Source organism: Leucopleurus acutus (assembly GCF_964270905.1).
Source record: "Leucopleurus acutus genome assembly, chromosome: 14".
In the NCBI taxonomy this organism is placed as follows: Eukaryota; Metazoa; Chordata; class Mammalia; order Artiodactyla; family Delphinidae; genus Leucopleurus; species Leucopleurus acutus.
The window spans coordinates 19,380,233-19,400,717 of NC_139156.1; the positions used below are offsets into that span (position 1 = coordinate 19,380,233).

The 20,485-nt window shown below is 35.0% G+C and overlaps 1 protein-coding gene across 1 annotated transcript in view; it reads right to left on the reverse strand.

Annotated features, from left to right (window-relative positions):
• Positions 1 to 1,688: 1,688 nt before the first annotated feature.
• SMC3 (structural maintenance of chromosomes 3) overlaps positions 1,689 to 20,485 on the reverse strand; it is a 32,414-nt gene continuing 13,617 nt past the window's right edge. Inside the window, exons 10-29 of the mRNA XM_082854384.1 lie at positions 19,994 to 20,074; positions 19,601 to 19,765; positions 19,154 to 19,275; positions 17,466 to 17,679; positions 15,044 to 15,147; positions 14,767 to 14,866; positions 13,980 to 14,140; positions 13,512 to 13,653; positions 11,375 to 11,525; positions 9,751 to 9,903; positions 8,249 to 8,400; positions 7,321 to 7,479; positions 6,572 to 6,679; positions 5,963 to 6,071; positions 5,062 to 5,309; positions 4,763 to 4,975; positions 4,250 to 4,441; positions 3,947 to 4,124; positions 2,775 to 2,881; positions 1,689 to 2,218 (exon numbers count right to left, since the gene is read on the reverse strand). Coding sequence (XP_082710510.1) covers positions 2,147 to 2,218; positions 2,775 to 2,881; positions 3,947 to 4,124; positions 4,250 to 4,441; positions 4,763 to 4,975; positions 5,062 to 5,309; positions 5,963 to 6,071; positions 6,572 to 6,679; positions 7,321 to 7,479; positions 8,249 to 8,400; positions 9,751 to 9,903; positions 11,375 to 11,525; positions 13,512 to 13,653; positions 13,980 to 14,140; positions 14,767 to 14,866; positions 15,044 to 15,147; positions 17,466 to 17,679; positions 19,154 to 19,275; positions 19,601 to 19,765; positions 19,994 to 20,074 — 2,931 coding nt within the window. The 3' untranslated portion in view covers positions 1,689 to 2,146. The remainder of the gene's footprint in view (positions 2,219 to 2,774; positions 2,882 to 3,946; positions 4,125 to 4,249; positions 4,442 to 4,762; positions 4,976 to 5,061; positions 5,310 to 5,962; positions 6,072 to 6,571; positions 6,680 to 7,320; positions 7,480 to 8,248; positions 8,401 to 9,750; positions 9,904 to 11,374; positions 11,526 to 13,511; positions 13,654 to 13,979; positions 14,141 to 14,766; positions 14,867 to 15,043; positions 15,148 to 17,465; positions 17,680 to 19,153; positions 19,276 to 19,600; positions 19,766 to 19,993; positions 20,075 to 20,485) is intronic.

Below are 20,485 nucleotides of genomic sequence, written 5' to 3' on the forward strand. Positions count from 1 at the left end.
TAATAGCCAAAAGGTAGAAACAACCCAAATGTCCAACTAATGAATGGATAAACAAACCATGGTATACAGTTGACCCTTGAACAACATATAGGTTAGTGGTGCTGACTCCCCTTTGGGGTTGAAAATTCATGTACTGTTATCTCCGCCTCAAAAACAAAGGAATTGATAAATTACTCACCCAAGGGCAGGAAGCTAAAACAGTTTGGATAGAATAAGGCCTCAAACCCTAGATCTTTTGATTCCTCATATTATGAACACAATCTTTATCCTCATACTTAAAGATCAATAAAATGACAATACAGGTGCTATACTGAAAAAAACCCAAGTATAAGTGAACCTGAGCAGTTCAAACCCATGTTGTTCAAGGGTCAAATTGTATATTCATACAATGGGATATTATTCAGCAATAAAAAGGAATCAAGTCCCGGTATGTGCTACAACATAAATGAACCTTGAAAACATGCTAAATAAAGGAAGTCAGTCACAAAAGGTCCCATACTGTATGATTCCATTTATATGACATGTCCAGAATAGGCAAATCCATAGTATGAGACACAAATTAGATCTGTGGTCGCCAGAGAAATGATAAGGGGAGAGGGAGATGTAGTGACTGCTAATGGGTACAGTGTTACTTTTGGGGTAACTGAAATGTTCTAAAATTAGATTGTAGAGATAGTTGCACAATTCTGTGAATAAACTAAAAAGCACTGAATTGCACCATTTTAATGGGTGAACGTTACGGTATGAATTACCTCAATAAAGCAATTTTAAAACACAATAAGCAGCAAAGCTCTAATCTGGGAAAAGACCAATGTTTCAATAACAAGGTTTTCCAAACTACTTATCCAGAAAAACAAGGAAATTTTATAGCTCAATTTCTTGGATACTCTCCCCAACTTCTATTAAACACACTGCCGTTTTAAATTAAAAATACTTTTTAAAGGACTGTTACATTGAGTTAAAGCAGGGGTTCTAACCCTCACTGAGGGTCAGAATCACCTTGCAGAACTTTAGAATTAACAATGAACAAGACCCTATGCCTTAAAGATTTCGATTCAAGTGGTCTAGGGAAAGATTTCAGCAATGTTACGTTTTTTTTTTAATTAATTTATTATTGGCTGTGTTGGGTCTTCGTTTCTGTGCGAGGGCTTTCTCTAGTTGCAGCGAGCGGGGGCCCCTTCATCGCAGTGTGTGGGCCTCTCACTGTCGCGGCCTCTCTTGTTGTGGAGCACACGCTCCAGATGCGCAGGCTCAGTAGTTGTGGCTCATGGGCCTAGTTGCTCTGTGGCATGTGGGATCTTCCCAGACCAGGGCTCGAACCCATGTCCCCTGCAGTGGCAGGCAGATTCTCAACCACTACGCCACCAGGGAAGCCCAGCAATGTTACATTTTTATAAGCTCACTTATGGATTTAAAAATGCAGCCAGGATTGGGAATCACTGCTGTAATTCAACAGAATATTAAACTGTGTTTTAAAAATCTTCTTTTAGGGGCTTCCCTGGTGGCGCAGTGGTTGAGAGTCTGCCTGCCAATGCAGGGGACACGGGTTCGTGCCCCGGTCCGGGAAGATCCCACATGCCACGGAGCGGCTGGGCCCGTGAGCCATGGCTGCTGAGCCTGCGCGTCCGGAGCCTGTGCTCTGTAACGGGAGAGGCCACAACAGTGAGAGGCCCGCGTACCGCAAAAAAAAAACAAACAAACTTTTAGGTGAAGGCAGACCTTTTCTTAAGCAAAACAAAAGGTAGATATTTAAGAAAAATTTGTTTCTAATCATAGAACCATAAATAAAAAGCCACATAAAACACAAAGTTAGTCATAAAACCAATTATTTAATTGAAGCTATAAAAAAGAGGCAATATAACAGATAAAATAATTAGGAAAGACTATTTAGCACATTTTAAAAGATTTAAAATAGGAGGACACTTTACAAAAGGTTGTGTGGGAAAAATTCTTAAACTATAAGTAGAAATGTAACATTACAGAGCATGTTATAAAATACAATGACAGAAATATAAAAGGGCTATGTATGCTCTAAGTCTGAAAACTATTAATAATGACCAGATATTTAGGTTTAAATTTACAGTTCCTGGGTATGAGGATCATATTACTATACACATCTTCCAAACCAATGGGAAGTATTTTCCAATTAACCATGAGTGGTATCATCTTCTACAAAGTCTTTGGCCATCTCTGCTGTGATCACATCAATATGACTAACCTGAAAAATAAATGTTAAAAACAAAATCTGTTAAATCTTAAAGAAATATATCAGTGTTCCCCTGTATAGGGTAATATTTTAAAAATACACCCAATCACCTAAATATTTTACATAACAAGTCAAATGACTCTAAAACACTGACTGATAAAACCTTTATTTACAATGCTGTTTGTTCAATGCATGAGTTTAAAAATATTTGAACCATATTTTTGTTCAGTTTTTATTACTTTGCTATTTTAAAGAATCTTAAGGCTGAAAGCACCAGGAAGAGTTGTGTGGTCTAACCAAATATAAATGAACTTATGTAACTGTTTAAGACTGTGAATTAAATCAGCACTAAAGAGATAGATAGGAAGATAGTGTCTCTTAATGCCAATAAAAATAAAACCAATGCAATGAATGCTACAAAAAAAACTGATAACCTTCACAGGCATTTTAAGTTTTTTTCAATAACTTTCTAAATTTTCTTTCATACTTAAGTAACATAAAACAAGAATTCAACAGTATAATGGATTGAATACTACATAAACTTAAAACTTAATATAAAAAAAATTACCTTATTTCTGAACTTTACACCATAGAATTTGTCAGCTGATTCAAGCAATTCAGGCCTAAAAGTAGTTGTAATAAATTGAGCATGTACAGCAAGTTCCATAATCATATCTGTAAAAAGAAATAGTAATCTAATAAAACCCTTTTTTCAGTTGAAATGAAAATTTAAAAAGCAACTATCTTTTTACTCTTACCTAAAACTTAAAACTGCCTGCATGCATACATCTACAAAAAATATCAACTTGTTTCGTAAACTAGGGATAAATCTTTAACACAAATAATTTAGTTACAGAATATAAAGAAGCAACACCTTCTAACACAGCATTAGAAATAATGTCAGAGCAAAGTAAATTTTCTCACACAAAAAACCAAAAGCAACCTTTTCCTGCTACCTACACCCCCAACCTGTATACTGGATTTGTTTGCATAAACTTACTAAAGATCACATATAGATTATTTAAACACATCAACATTGTTTATGACAGGGACTATTCAAGCATTGAGAAAAAGTGTTTAAAGGAGAGACGTTTGTATAAAAGTTTAACTGGAGGAGGATTTTCAATTATTACATCTATTTCTCACAGAACTAAACTTTGCAGTCTAATACTAGGTTTTTGAAAAATTGTTCAAAGAGAAATTATTTTATTTACTAATACCCTGTCCAGGCTCCCTGGATATGTCAGGCAACAAGAAATATACTATAAAAGAGGTAAGCTATTGGGGCTTCCCTGGTGGCACAGTGGTTAAGAATACGCCTGCCAATGCAGGGGACATGGGTTTGAGCCCTGGTCTGGGAAGATCCTACATGCCACGGAGCAACTAAGCCCGCGAGCCACAACTACTGCTGCCTGCGAGCCGCAACTACTGCTGCCCACGTGCCACAACTACTGAAGCCTGCGGGGCCTAGAGCTCATGCTCCGCAACAAACCCACCTCAATGAGAAGCCCACGTACCGCAACGAAGAGTAACCCCCGCTCGCCACAACTAAAGAAAGCCTGAGCGCAGCAACGAAGACCCAATGCAGCCAAAAATAAATAAATAAATATTTTAAAAAAAGAAAGTGAGGGAATTTAGTGGAGTGGGGATGAAGGGAAAAAAAAAAAGTAAAAAAAAAAAAAAAGAGGTAAGTTATCATTTCTAGCAAGTTACTATGAAACTATGAAACCAAAACTGTACCTGACACAGCCTTTCTGTGCTGAGCATCCAGAGCCTGGTCAATCTCATCAAACAAGTAAAAAGGAGCTGGGTCACATTTCTGAATGGCAAAAATCAGAGCAAGAGCTACCAAGGATTTCTGTCCACCTGAAAGCTGTTGCATTTCTCTCATTTCACCTTGTTTTCCTGTAAATGACACCTAAGAAAATATTTAATGAGTTATATCTCAAAGGGGTAAAAATGTACCAATTTAGATTCGCAAAATAGTCTACAAATTCTACTATGATAACGCTCTGGGGAAAATTGAATGTAAAGGTATTTTACCCTAATTCCAACTCCAGTGAACTGGTCAACTGATGGAACACTGCTTTGTGACCCAGAGCCCCTCTCACTTTCACCACTCCCTTCTCCTTCATCCTGAGACTGACTGCCTTCCACATCTCCTTTCTTCATCACCAAAGTAGCTTTGCCACCAGGTACCAACTTTTGGAATACTTCACTGAAGTTTTTGGATACCTTAAAATAAACAGATAGACAGACAGATAGATAGGGTGTCAACTGGAATATGTATTTTTTAAAAAAAGATAAAATTTAAAAGCAATCAAAAATAGTTTTATTTTTTTAATCTTAAGAACAAGAATAACAGATTGGATCCCCTTTAAGAGCTGTATAAAACATTCCAGTTACTATATTTGCAACCTATATACTGGATTTGTTTGCATGTTTCAGATCCAATTATCAGTGGAAAAAAAGTTTAGAAATCTTTACAAATTGAATAATAGACTGAATAATACCTGAAGACTTTAGCTTGTGTGTTTACTACAAATAGAAACATACCTGTTTGAAAGTCAACTGAATAGCTTCATATTTTCGAAGTTCAAGTACATTCATCAGTTCCATGATTGATTTGTACCCCCTATCCAACTCTTCTTGCCGCTTTATTAACTTTTCTTTCTGCTCAGAGAAATTTACAAACTGATCTAAAGCTTTTTTGTTAACATGGCTGTACTTCTTCAATTCTGTGTTGCACTGTTCAAGTTTTCGAAACAACTATAAAGAGGAAAAAAATGTGTAAATAAATCCACATACAGGGAAATTTGCAATGAGATTTCAAATTTAAAACCAATTAGATTTACCTGTTTGAGGCTCAGTGTTTGGTATTTTTCAAATGCTTCCTGAGGAAGTGATCCAAGTTCTCGAATTTTCTTCATACACTCTTCTTTCTTCTTCAGTAGCATGCCTTGTCGATTTGTCATCTTTTCTAGTTCTTTAGTGTCATGATTTATAGCATCCATGTGTTCTTTTTCCATATTTTTCCAGCGCTCCATACTTTTCTGCAACTCCTTAATTCCAGCTTCTGTTTTATCAATGGAATTGTCCAAATCTAAAATGGGGGGAAAACCAAATTAGGCCACAACACCTATTTTATTATTTTTTTGACCAAGCTGCGTGGCTTGAGGAATCTTAGTTCCATGACCAGGGATTGAACCCAGGCCCTCAGCAGTGAAAGCATAGAGTCCTAACCACTGGACCGCCAGGGATTTCCCCAAAACACCTGTTTTTAAAGCCAGAGTGTTAGCTGACCAAAGATTTTCAAGGTCAAATCTATCAAAATAAATAGGTTTAAATTTTACTGTGAAAACTTATGAAAAACTTCAGAACAAAATTGGGAGTGTACATGAGTCAAGGTATACAGTTTACATTTAATGTTTATAAAAACCTAAAATAGTTTTCTTCTCAGCAACTAGTGATAAGAAACTTGATTCAGCTATTTCGTACTTTTGTCAATGAAACTAGTAATGTTATGGTCTCTCATAAAATTGTCACAAACATTTCAACAAAACAAAGGTTACTATTTATAATCAACACCCTAAACTCTGTTCACTATAAACTGTTTATGATGATGGAAAACACATAAAACTATTGGTACATGCTTTTGCCTATTTGGATATTTCATTTTGTAGTAAACAATCCTATAAAACCAGTAAGCTAAATTTAACTAAATACCAAAAATATTTTTACTAAATAAAAATTCACCTTCTGATCGTGCCATGGTATCTTTTACTCTTTTATTGATGGCTTCAAGTTCTGAGGTTGTAGCAGTGAGAACAGTACCCCCTTCTGTCTCTCTCAGTTCATTGAGTTCCTACAACACAAAAGGAACTTAAGAACATTAAACCTCAAAAATATGAATTTTGTTAGTTTCAAAATGTTATAACTGCCGTTTATATAGCTGTTGATATGTCTGAATAAACACTTAAGAAAACCAAAAAACATATTTAAAATAATTGTAAATACTTAATGTATCCATTAAAGGGGAAAAAATTACCAGAAAACTTCTTAGCATCTGACTACTGATGAGAAAATATTCATAACTAATATTTACTACCTAGAATGTGCCAGATAATCATACAAAACGGGTACTACTGCTATGCTTATTTTACACAAGAGGAAACTGGAGCTTAGAAATATTAAATGACTTGCCCAGTACTGTACACTAGGTGGCAGTGCTAGAACTCCAAGCCAGGGCAGGTGGTCAGACTGCTAGGCTTTCTGTCCCCAGAGCCCATACTCTAAATCAGAGTCTCTCATATAAGCATTATCAAAAGGTTATGCTTGTCAAGGAACCCTAGAAAAAGAACATACCTGTTCTACTTGGTCCAAGCGCTTTCTTAAATTCTCGTTGAGGTAAGTCTCTACTCGAGTAATAATACCTTCTAACTTAATTCTTTCATTTAGCAACTGTCTGTTTTCCTAGAAGAAAAAACAAAATTCTTTGTCTACACAGCCATGCACATTTCACATACAGGAATGCTATCAATCTGTTGTTTTCTCCATTATTTTTGTTCAAATGAGCTGAAATAATTTTACACCTTTCCAAAAGGCCCTATATTTAAAAAAAAAAAAAAAAGCCCTATATTTTCTTCATTTTTCCCTCTTAACTATTCAGAATGCTGTTTCTGTGCCTGGTTCTTTTTATAAGGCATGCTACCAAAAATATTTTTCTTTTCCTGCTTTTCGTTTTTTGAACTTAGTATTAATTGCTTACATCTCTCTGTATTTAAAAATCAAATGTTAAAATGTTTAATCAAGACAATATTATTAAATATGTAAAGGTGGTCAGGTCAATAAATACAGCAAAGCTGACAAGCTCCATCTTACCAATGACAAATGGGCATTAAGTAAGATGAAAGAAAAGAAAGATTTCTTACACAATCCTAACATATAGTTTGGAAAAACTTATTAAAACCTCATTTACTTTAATGGATATTAGAAGTCTAATAAGTCTTATATTTTCGCAATAATCTCTTTCACATTCCTTTATTAGCCAGAAAGACACTTTTCACAACAGCCAATTGTCAACAAAAAATTTTTTTCCTGTCAACTCTACTTGCCTGCTGAAGTTGACGAATTTCATCATTCAGTGCATCTACTCTCTTCTGATCTTCCAGACTAAGTTGAGAAAGCAAATCAGTTCCAAGTTCTGCTTTCAGCGATTCTCTGGTGGACTCCATAGCATGCAAACTTGCCTCCAAACTTTGTAAGCTACGTTGCTATATGACAGATTATCCATTTATTAATAAACGTACTAGTCAGTGTATCACTTATAATAGTGAAAAATTGGCAACTATCTAAATTTGATATTAAAGTGAGCTAAGTAATCATATTAACTCAATTAAATATTAGATATCCATTATATTTGATAATTAGAACTATGTAGCAACAAGAAAAATATTTATGATGCAGTATTTGCAGGATGTGTGTAACACATCATATTCCATGGTCAAACTATAAAAAGAAGTTGCTAGAATGTTAGGGTGGTATAATTGTGGGTGTGTATATATATATATATACATATTCTAAACTTTGTTGTTTTAGTACTATTGATGTACAAAATTAATAGTTTTTTGTCAAAACTGCTTCATGTTTATGACACCAATGTGTATTATCATTTGTAATAGCAGTAATAGTTTTTCTACTCATTTTAGCACAATCTGGACAGAATGCAATCAAATAAATCCATAAATAGTATTTTATAGACAAAAATGGATACTGGCTGACTACTATCAGGCAGTGCTATTATGCCGCAGCTCAAAATGCCTATTTGTTTAATGAAGTTGGAAAGTCTGAATGAGGCCTACAAAAGGAGACTCTGGGTACTCATGGGTAAAAGTGTGATAAAGATACATGTAGATTCTCAAAAGTATGGGCCTAAACGAAAATGGAACAGAATGTATATGTTATATAACTTATATAATATATGGTCCACCCCAAATCTTTATAATTAAAACAAATCTATTAAAAAAAGCATACTTAACGAACCTTGGGCATAAAGGTTTTCTCTGACTGCTGCCTCTTCTCTTTTAACATCTTCATTTCTGATAATATGCTATCTCGAGATGCTTTAAATTTCCTTTGCTGAGTCTCTATCTGCTGCATTTGGTTCATCAGCTGATCAATTTCATTATTAATCCATATACAAGGCTAAGGAAAATTCTCTTTGGTGCCTGTTAACAAAACATTGTGTATCCCCCTTCCTTTTCTTTACCCGTAAATAAAGCTATTTCCACAAATTTATGGACCATAACAACGCTGAATTAAATACTACACTGTGTTCAGTCATAAAAGAAGCTTAAAACATTTCACCCCACTTCTCTCTCAAAATAACACACATACTGTTTTACTAATTGCTATACAAAAAAATAAATAATAAATACAATCCTGGGAAGCCCTAAAGGAAGCTAAATGAAATATAATACATATATATTTTTTCATTCAACAAATATTTACTATATAATCTATTATGCTTACAGCACTATATAAGGGAGTCAGATATGAAGAGGAGGCCTTGCCCGATGTAGAATAACTCCATCTAGCTGGATTATCAAATACAGGAAAGTAGTTGGTGCCTACTGTAAACCTCTTTATTAGTATTTCCCCATGCTTCGTGCTCACATCTTGCCAAATTTGGGCAGTTCTCAAAAGTATGCTATGCAGACCCCTGCAAAGTTAAAACTAAGATGTTTGTTTACCTTTTTCTTTGTGCTTTTGCTTGCAACTGATGACAGAAAAGCTATAAACTCACATTTTAAAAAATGCCAGTTCCAATAAAGAATATCCTAATGAAGCAGTAAAAATAATTATTTTTGCTGCTTGTGTACCTGTACTTAATATTGTGTGACATATGCAAAGTACACATAAAGCACTTCTACCTTATACCATGGTTGTTTTAAGAAGATGCACGTGCACAAGTGTCTCACAGTTGTGAATCGAACTAGTCACTCTTCACAGAACACCATTTTCATTTGAAAGAACTAAGAGAACTATGGTTACTAAGACTTGCATTTTGATGGCCATTTCCTCCACTAATACTAAATCTGAGCCTCAAGATAATAACCTCTAATGGACATTTTTCAACCTTTATATATTTAACTTCTATGTAGTATGTGGCATTCCTGATACTGTCCACCCTTCTTCCACTGAAATACTATCCTGGTTTTCCTCCTATAAAACTGTCTGACAAATACTCCTCAGTTACCTCCATAACCTTAAATTTTTGTATTCCTCAGGTTCTTTTCTCTCAGAAGTAGATTTATTGCTACTAGCTATTTAACAACTAAGCAAAGGATGTTAAAATAGTTTTTAGTTTTCCCTGTCTTCAGAATTTAAAGACTTACTACATAAGCTCCTGTGCTTAAATAAAAGTCAAACACATGGGATACTTTTCCCCACGGCATATGAGAAAATACATCTAACATGCAAAAGATTCTATATTCCCAACCAAAACAGTTATTTCTCTACAGCAACACAAGACAAAAAGATATTTTCAATATTTCTGCGCAGATTTTCATTGAGCTTTGCTTCAAGCTCACCTAGTTCTTCTTCTGCTTTTCTAACATCTTTTTGTAATTCAAGTCTAGACTTCCTTGTATCATAGTAGCCTCCAGTTAAAGCACCCCGATGACTAACTTGGTCACCTATAAACAAAACATAAGAAAATTAGTAATTCTGTATAACAACTTCTTTATTCAATAATAAATTGATTAATAATCAAATGACTAATCTAAAGGCTTTACCTATTTAATAAGAATGTAAAAGTTAAGAGTTTAAGTCACTCTGGAAAAAAATTTGCTTTACAATATTAACATTTGCATTTAAAAAAATATACCTTCTAGGTGAGCCTGAACATCCGCCAGAAAGGAAAGAAGTGTTAAAGACTAATAGGAACATGTCAACAGGACACAGAACCTAGCTTGAAATTCCCACTAGCCACAACTGGGAAAATCTGAAAATCAAAAATGATGATGGCAATGTGATAATACACTGAATTAAAAAAAGAAGTCCATGAATCATAGCAGTACATAAAAAAGAAAAAAGGATGGGGCTCTTTACAGAAGAGTGACAGCTAATAAATATAGAAGCAATCACAGAATTTTAGAACCACCATTTAGAAACCCCCAATGTATTAACTTGAGTCAAGCAAGGGTCACCAAAGCATGCTAAACCACTGGTGAAGAAGTTTGGGGGAACCTGATATTCATGTATTCTTAAAGGATAATCCCACATATCACTTATTAATTACAAAGGGGATAAGGCATCTTTACAACCAAGATTTGTTAGTGGTCAAACCTGGCATCAGTAACAGTGGGACACATTGTGTAGTGCAATAAGAAGTACACATCACTCATGCCAAGAATGCTTAACCTAAACCTAATGAAGAGAAAGCAGTAAGATAATCCAGAACACAAGACTTTCTTTGAGAAAGGGAATTTCTTGGGGTGGGAGGAAAACGGGAGACCTGTCCTATACTGAAACTGAAAGAATCTAAAGAAAAGGCATTGAATGCATCCTTGATTGGATCCTGGATAGAAAAATATTTTTGGACAACTAAGAAAATTTGAGGACTCCCTTGAGGTGCAGTTGTTAAGAATCTGCCTGCCAATGCAGGGGACACGGCTTTGAGCCCTGGTCCAGGAAGATCCCACATGCCACGGAGCAACTAAGCCCGCGAGCCACAACTACTGAAGCCTGTGGGCCTAGAGCCCGTGCTCCACAACACGAGAAGCCACCGCAATGAGAAGCACGTGCACTGCAAGGCAGAGTAGCCCCCGCTCACAGCAACTACAGAAAGCCAGTGCGTAGCAACGAAGACCCAAATGAGGCCAAAAATAAATGAATAAAATATAACATTTTGAGAACAGGTCCGGAGGCTTCACCAAAGAACCAAAGGAAGTCCATGGTGCAAAAAAGGTTAAGAAACTCTACTATACATCAAATGATTATACTTAAGAGACATCAACTAAATATAAAGAGGTTGACCCTTTTTACATTCTGACTTGAATAAACCAACTATTTTAAAAATGAGAAATAACTGGACATGAATTTTCAAACACTCTTAAAACTAAAATGGAATTTATTTGTTCAAAGCTAAGAATTATTATTACAAACCTTCCAGGGTAATGCAGTCCATAGTGAAAGCACGGGCCAACTGGGTTGAAACTTCCATACTACGACAAATAAGTGTTTTTCCAAACACATGTTTGAAAGCTTTGTCAAATCTGGGATTGTACCTCAATTTACTTATCATAGGAATAGCATCCTAAAAATGAATATTTTACAAGCAAGCAAAGAGATCAAAACACAGTTAATTAAAATGTGTTAGCAGAATCATGAATTACATCTTCCTGAAATACAAACAAAATACCTTTGTATTTCAAAACTGTTGGTTTTTATACTGAAAAAGTTAGAAAAATCATTCTACTGAAATATACTGGAAATTGTGCTCATGTAAATCATCCAGGTTTTCAGTACTAGAGCACAGTGATAAAGAGCTTAGTGGCTCTGGAGCCAGACTGCTCAAGCTCAAATCCCAGTTCTGCTGTTCAGATGTGTGCTCTGGACAAGTTGCTTAACTTCTCTATGTATCAGTCACTTCATCTATAAAACTGCAATTACAACAGTACCTTCCTGACAAAGTTGTTAAGTCTAGGCAAGTTATATATGTGAAACACTTAGGATAGCCTCTGTCACATAGAAGGGCCAAATGTAAACTAGCAGTATTTCCTCAAAATATTTTCATTTTATTTTATCTCTATCTACAGATATATAACCTAAGTTAGATATTCAGAAAAAAAATTTTTCAGATAGAATTTATTTTCCCTTTTTTCTCTCGACTGGCAACAGAATTTTTAGAATTTTTAAATTAAGAAATACGGGCTTCCCTGGTGGCGCAGTGGTTGAGAGTCCGCCTGCCGATGCAGGGGACACGGGTTCATGCCCTGGTCTGGGAAGATCCCACATGCCGCGGAGCGGCTAGGCCCGTGAGCCATGGCCGCTGAGCCTGCGCGTCCGGAGCCTATGCTCCACAACGGGAGAGGCCACAGCAGTGAGAGGCCCGCATACCGCAAAAAAAAAGAAAAAGAAATACATCCTACATACAGAAAAATGCAATAATATGTTAAGCTTAAATTAATAATTATGAAGCAAACACCAATATAACCACCATGCAGGACATGAAACAAAACACTACTGACACCCAGAAGCCATGAGTGTAACCCTTTCCTAATCATAGTGGTTACCTTCAATGGTTACCTGCTGGGGATGACACTATTAAAAGTTCATTCGGGTTTTTCCATAACCTGTTAGGAAAAACCCGAACGAACTTCTTGGCCAACCCAATATAACTTTTGTGGTCACTACTTCCTTGCACTTCTAGTTATATCATCTAAGCTTATTTTGTTCAGGTAGTGTAAAGGGAACCATACTTACATGCATTCTTTTGTGTCTTGCTTCATTCACACATCACATTTATGACTCAATTTCTCCTCCCCAAAACTTCACAGATAATTCATAGATTTAAAAGAAGAAAAAGCTAACCACTAAAATGGCTTATAAGATTCTCACTGTTCCTCTTAAATTGTAGATCATTCTCATAGGGTTTTAGCTTTAACCTTAAAAAACAGTGAAATAGTTGCTACTACCATCAATATTCTGAAGCCAAACACCTCAAAGCAATTACATTTTTTTCAAGAATGATGTCTAGGGAACATTTTTAATCTGTTTAAAAATATACCAGCTAATAACAAAAGCAACAGTATGCTTTCAGAGCCTGTCATCTTGCTAGGTATTTTTACTCTAATTTATAAGCCATTTAAAAAAAGTACATTCAGAAAACTTTAAAATATTTACTTTAAATGATAGTTCCTCAGGGAATTCTTCTCCAGCTACTTCATCTTAATTTTGTCTCCCTGAGATACACTCTCAAAGTATCCTGTGCTTATGTATGGTTTGGCCAAAAAGTTCGTTGGGGTTCTTCCGTAACATCTTAAGGAAAAACCCAAATGAACTTTTTGGCCAACCCAATATTTTAACACTTTGCACATTTTGCAATGGTTTGTTTTATGTCTTGGCTGTGACCTCTGTCTCTCTTCCTTTCCTCATCCAGCACTATGCTCTTCGGTAAGACAGGAATGTTTATCTCACAGACCACGTGACTCCCAATGTACAGTGCCTGTGCACTAGGATGTGCTAAACACAAGAAAAAACGTATTGAAAGGAAGATAGACCTTAACACACATCAACTCACATTGGTTTCAGGATAGGCAGTATCCCTTACATCTAATTTGTTAAGAGGCAGAAAAGTAACCTCTCCAGGTAGGTTCATTTTATTAAACTCCATCAAAATCTTCGTGCTGACTTCATCTGAATCAACAATGTGATAAAACAACCTACATGTAAAGAGAACAGATACATCTGAAGTGCTATAAACATTTAAGCAAACAATTCACTTTTTTTCTATGCAATCCAATTTGTATGGGGAGGGCTACTTAGAAAATTTCAACGGAGGGAGAGGAAGTCCAAAAAAGGGAAATTTCTAGCTTCTACAATTAGGAACAAACACTTAGCATCTACATCTTTAATTAGAAAATTAAGTAACTGAGGATAGACGACAATGGGAGACATATTGTATTAAAACTACAAAAAGTTGTTTCTTAGGTTACTCTTATTCCCTCTTTCCTTTAAAAACTCAAAATATCAAGCAAAAACATCTCACCTATTTCCAGCAGTGACTTCCACGCATGTGTAAAAAGCAGGCTCACATTCAAAGTTATTCATCACAATACCATGATAGCCATTTTGAACATGCTGGTTTATTCCCTTTCGACGAAAGTGGTCTAGTACTTTGTTTATACTATCTATTCCATTTAAAATGGCCTGTTTAGAAGTGAAAAATATTAAAATAGTGCCAATGGCACTCCTGCTGGTAAGAAATGAACCCATTACTCTAAACATTAAAAAATATACCAAATTGGAAGAATGGGATTGACATATACACACTATTATATATAAAATAGGTAACTAATAAGGACATACTGTATAGCACAGGGAACTCTACTCAATACTCTGTAATGGCCTATAGGTGAAAAGAATCTAAAAAAAGACTGGATATATGTATATATATAACTGACTCACTGTGCTGTACACCTGAAACTAACACAACATTGTAAATCAACTATACTCCAATAAAAATTTAAAAAAATAAAAAAATAAAAAATACACCAGAGATTAAACACTCTCTCCAAAAACAGGTCACTCCCTTGAAATATGCCAACTACGTGCAATACTTTATATCATGGATTCTGTTCTATGACATCAACATTAAAAATGGACTCGCCATCTAAAAATCAAAAGTGCTATCTTTAATAGCATGGGTGCTTAAATGATACCCATTCTTTCGTATTTATAAGACAAGTAATTTGCCCTCTACTCTTGAAAGCTAATAAATTCTTGCGCAATAATAACTGACAATGCAAACTGAGGTAATGAAAGAACCTGCCCACCTTTCCTGTTGCAGCTCTAAGAAGTTGCTGTTTCTTTTCAAGATCTTCTCTTTTAGCAGCAAGTGCTTGCTGTTCTGCATTCTCCTCTCTCCACAAGTAACTAATCAATAAAAATTAGACTGTCTTTAATTCTAAAAATATTAATATTCTAATAGTATACAAATTTGAATAAATACTGAAATTAAACTTCAATAGTTAATTTATAACTTAAAGACTGTTTAACAGCCAGTAATTACATTACTCAAAAATATTAAGACATATTTTAGGCTATACTAACTTTCTTTCACTTTGTAATTCATCTTTCTTATTTTTTACTTCATAGTATTTTCTGTCCAGTTCTTCAACTCGAGCTTTGACTTCATTAAGATCCTGATCCAGTTTCTATGGAAATAAAAATAATTCAAATTTAAAATCCAATTCCATACAAACAAATCCATAGTGACAGAAAGCAGATCAGTTGTTACCAGGGGATGGAAGGGGAGGACAGGAAAGGAGGGAGGGAGGAATTACCAAGGGGTATGGGAAACATTTTGGGGTGATGAACAGGCTTGTTATATTAATTGTGGTGATGGTTTAACAGGCATACACATATATCAAAACAATTAATTTGTTCATTAATGTCCTTACTACTTCTATAATACACACCCTAGAATTTTAAAAGAAAAAATACATTAATAAATTCTCAAAACACTGCAGTGCATACTTTTCATACTTCCCCCTCTAAACATACACTAGAACATAAGAGATGTAGGAACAGACTAAGAAGCAAAAAGGCTGTTTTGTACAATTAATTAGCACTGTAAAATCATCTCTACCCATTATAAAGCACAGAGTTCACCCTCACAAGTGGTCATTTTGATACACGTAAGTGTGGCTGAAATACTGAAAAATAACTTCAAGCTTGAGAAAGAATGAATAAAACCTCTCACTGGAAAATCTTGGTTTATCACTAAACTTTTTCAAAAGGGCATCTGTTGAGGTCGATATTTCCATGAACTCAAGACAAAATGCCTTTTCTTTATTTCAAGACAGAACTGTAGCTATCGCAGCTGAAACTATACTAACAAATTTGCAAATAATTGACTACCTCAATCAACCTGTGTTTTCCATCCCCTCCGTAAAATATCCTGAACAAAGCCCAAAGTACGCTGGACCCTCAAGGCCAGTAGGCTGTCTATTACTCCTGGTCACTTTTCCTACCAGTTGAGTTGTTTATGGTTACAGAGTCAGTTCTGTTTGCTTCCTACTATGTTTTTGTTTTGGGGTAACTGATTACATTAAATATTAGATAAACTGATGATATGAGTACAAGGAAGAGTTGTTTCTTTAAAAAAATTGATTTAGTTTTGGACAAACTCAAAGGTGAGTCACTAAAAATTGGATTAAATGGGCAAATCAACTCTAAAAGACTAGGGAAAATAATTATTTAATATATAATACATAAGTTAATAGATACTGTGCACTTTATATCAGTAATTCAAAATGTCAAGTCGCAAAGTCAAAAAGACTGAGGAACTGATCCAGATTAAAGGAGATAACAGAAACATGACAACTAAATGCGATATATGATCTTACACTGAAACCCGAATTCTGTTCTCATCCAACTTCAAGGAGAACTGTATTTACATGTGTGGTCCATAACATGAAAGTCCCCTAGGAACTCCAATCACTACTCATATTCATAAGAAATACCTTGGGCTCTACATCAAAAGACTGGTACACACTCTGCTGGAGGAGGTTGATAAGGAGGCTATACATGTGTGGGGGCAGGGGGCATATGAGAAATCTCTATACCTTCCTCTCAATTTTGCTGTGAACCCAAAGCTACTCTTAAAAAAAAAGTCTAAAAAATAAAGATTGGTACATACGCATATATTTATCTATTTAAAATTAAATACTTATAAATATGTACATTTATATATGTGTAAAAATACATATAAATATTATACATAAAATATACATAGGTATACACATTTAAGATTTTATGCTTTTAGTGGCTTTTTTTGATAAACCAACCATACCAACTGGTACAGATCTCATGGGGTAAGAAGGTTCCTTCTGGGCATGTATATATATATTCTCCTCACCCTACACCTGTGCTACACACTCCCTTCTCATCACTTCCAATCATCTATATATATCCACACATATCACTTAAAGAATTTTTCTCCCTTTCTAATTTTAAATAATGTAAGATCTTTCTTGTTCTGAAAGTAATGATTTTATCTTCTACTTCACTTTTTAAGAAAATGCTAACTAAACATGCATAGTAAATGTTTAATTCATTTAGAAAATGTTATAAAATCACCAATGCTTTAACAAAATATATATACATTCTGCAGTAAGTTATTACTATGACAGAAAACTACATTAGAATATAAAAATGGAAAAATTTTAAGTTACTATAAAGTCATGTTTTAGTTAAGGGTAGAGTTCAGGTACATATTACCAAGTCATAAAAATATATTTTAAAATACATTCAATCTATACGGACACTCACTGACATGTAAGAACTCTTCTTCGAAAAAGAGAACTACCATATGTATCATATTACATTGTGCTGGTCTTGCCTAATTAAGTATCTGGTCTTGTATATTTTAAGATAAACCATTTACAAATAAAACTTAAAGAAATAGATGAAACTGCACATGTTCACACTCTTCTGAAAGATTTCACAAAGCAGCTATGAAAGTTCTTACATTATACTGCTCCAGATTTTTCTCTTTATTTGCCTCAGTGTCCTCCAAATCCTTATGTATAGCAGCAATCTGTCTTTTCTTGTCATTAATAGCCTGATCTAAAGACTTGAGTTCCTTTTTAATCCACTTATCCCTTTCTTCTTTTGATGTAAACTGGCTTCCTCGACCCTGCTTTGCATAAAGATCCGTTCTTTCCTGCGTAGCTTGGGCCAATCTACACAAGATAGAAGAGAATGGTTTGAAAAGGACAACAGGAAATAACCAAGTTTAATTGCAATAGATACCTCAAGAGTACACAGAGACAATAACCATTTCTATAATTCCATAAAAGAAGGAATTAAAGGGAATTCCTTGGCAATCCAGTGGTTGGGACTTTGCTCTCTCACTGCTGAGGGCCTGGGTTTGATACCTGGTCTGGGAATTAAGATCCCACAAGCCGCATGGTGTGGTAAAAAAAGAAAAAAAAAAAAAAAAAAGAAGGAATTAAGTATAAAAAGCAACTGTTATCTAATGGAGCTCCTGGGACTAGTTCTATATAACATTAATTTAACTGCAAAAATCACAGTTACAGTCAGGTAAAACAGCCCATCCCCTAAGGATTTAAGGTCATTCCAGGTCTGGGTTAATCAGTAAACCTACACAAATCTAGTACCCCATATCTCAGGAATTTTCAAAATAGCTCCAACTATATTTAACTATTTGAACATTTTCAACTCCTTACAATAAAAGACACTATAAAGATTAAAAGGCAAGAGAAAACACAACATACAGAACAAATATTAATGCTCAGATAACATAAAACAACCCTATAAAACGCAGGAAAAATCAGAAAAATGGGGCTTCCCTGGTGGCACAGTGGTTAAGAATCCGCCTGCCAATGCAGGGAACACGGGTTCAAGCTCTGGTATGGGAAGATCCCACATGCCACTGAGCAACTAAGCCCATGCACCAGAACTAGTGAGCCTGTGCTCTAGAGCCCATGAGCCACAACTACTGAGCCCGCGCGCCTAGAGCCCGTGCTCCACAACGAGAGAAGCCACCGCAATGAGAAGCCCGCGCACTGCAACGAAGAGTAGCCCCCGCTCGCCACAACTAGAGAAAGCCCGCGCAGAGCAACAAAGACGCAACATAGCCAAAAATAAGTAGGATAAAATAAATTATTTTAAAAAGCCGACAAAAAAAATCAGAAAAAAATGGACACAAGATATCAACAGGCAATTCATTAAAATGAACATAAGTGGCATAAAAACATAATAATGTACTAAATTGTGAAATCAGCAAACGTTGGCAAGTCCAATCTATGGATAGATATTAAAATGTCTAGATGTTAAAACGACATAAAGTGGGAGAATGAACACACAGCAGGATACAATTTGGGTAAAAAAAGAACAATCATCATGCATGTTTTTAAATGCCCAACATTTAGCTATGTTATCTTGGGCAAGTTATTGAACACCCCCAGAGCCTCCAGTTTGTCAAATTTACAGTGGTGATACTGTGGATCTCCTAGGGCTTTTGAATAGGCAATAAGCATACAATAATGCTTGGCCGACACTGCCTATTACTTTGAAATGGACATTTAACTTTTGCCCTTATTTACTGTACCTTCTTAACCCATAACTACTTAATAAGGTTCTATAGAGGAACAATGTAGAAAATTAGAATTGTTGGTGAAAAAAATCCCAGACCTAGCAATTCCTCGCTCTTCTTTTTCTTTTACACTGTTGAATTTAGGTTCTGTTTCTGCCAGTTCTTTCTGCTTTTCTTCTATTTTTTCAAGCAGCTTCTGCCTTTCTTTTAATAAGCGTTTCTGTAAATGAAGATAAGTAAAAATGCAATCTATTTAAAAACTGTTGTTTAATTTATAAGTCTAGCATAAAATATTTTCTCATCAAAAAAATGCATGAGACTGATCACGCAACACAAAACTGATTTTTAAACTGATCCTGCAACACAAAACTAACTTTTAAGTGTAAGTAACAAAGATAGTACTCAGTTGCAACTTGAATGCAAATTATTTTAATGTGCCAAATCTTTTACAAAAATTCAAGCACCCGTGCCACAGAAAGGACTGTCCTCTGCAGTTCCCACTCACCTGAACATTTGTATCTTTCATTTTTAGCACTTTAACTCACCCTCTGTTCACTATTGCCTGCCAATTCATCTTGTAAATCCTTGGCTTTAAGCTCCAACTTAGTCCTCTGCTTAATTTGTTCTTGTCTTTCAGCACTGAGCTGCTCCTTTTCTTCTTTCATAGCTGAAATTTTTGTTTTCAGTTCTCTAACTTGGCGCTCAATATCCTACTCAAAAAGTATCAAATAGAAACAAGTTAGACAACTAGAAATACAACAGCAAAATCAGGACACCACTGATTTGTCTCTTCTTTTTCTTTCATTTAAACTTTCAGTACTACTGTCTTTCCAATACTCAATCTCGGTGACAGCCCACTTGAAGTTACCATTCTATAATTCTGGTACAAAAAGTTTACTGTGGTCAAAAATGTGACTAAACCTGGTTTATAACCTTACCTCCATTTTATCTCTTGCATCCTGCTGGGCGTCTCTTAATTGTCTGGATTTTTCTCCACTAGTCTCTCGCTTAGCAGAAAGCTGGGAAAAAAACCAAGCTATGATTTCTAACTCATTTCGAATTTGTTCAGTATTTAAAATTGTAAAATATCTGCTAAATTTTAAAATATCTGCTGAATTTTTTAATATCTGCTAAGTATTTTTAGCAAAATTTTAAAATATCTGTTAAAATAAACATTCACTTAAAAATTTGTTTCCAAAAATAATTGTAGTGGTTTTAAATAGAAAATGCCTGTAGTTTTCAGCATTACCTAAAACAAATTTTTGTACAAAATGTCAGCAATACTAATAACAAATTACACCTTAAAAAGCCAGGAAAAAAATTCATGAAACTTTAAAGGTGGCTTCCTCTCATCCTGGTCTGCCTGACATCACCACCTAATTATGTTTCAGATACAACTACAGCAAGGACTATGTGGGTCTAGGCATTTT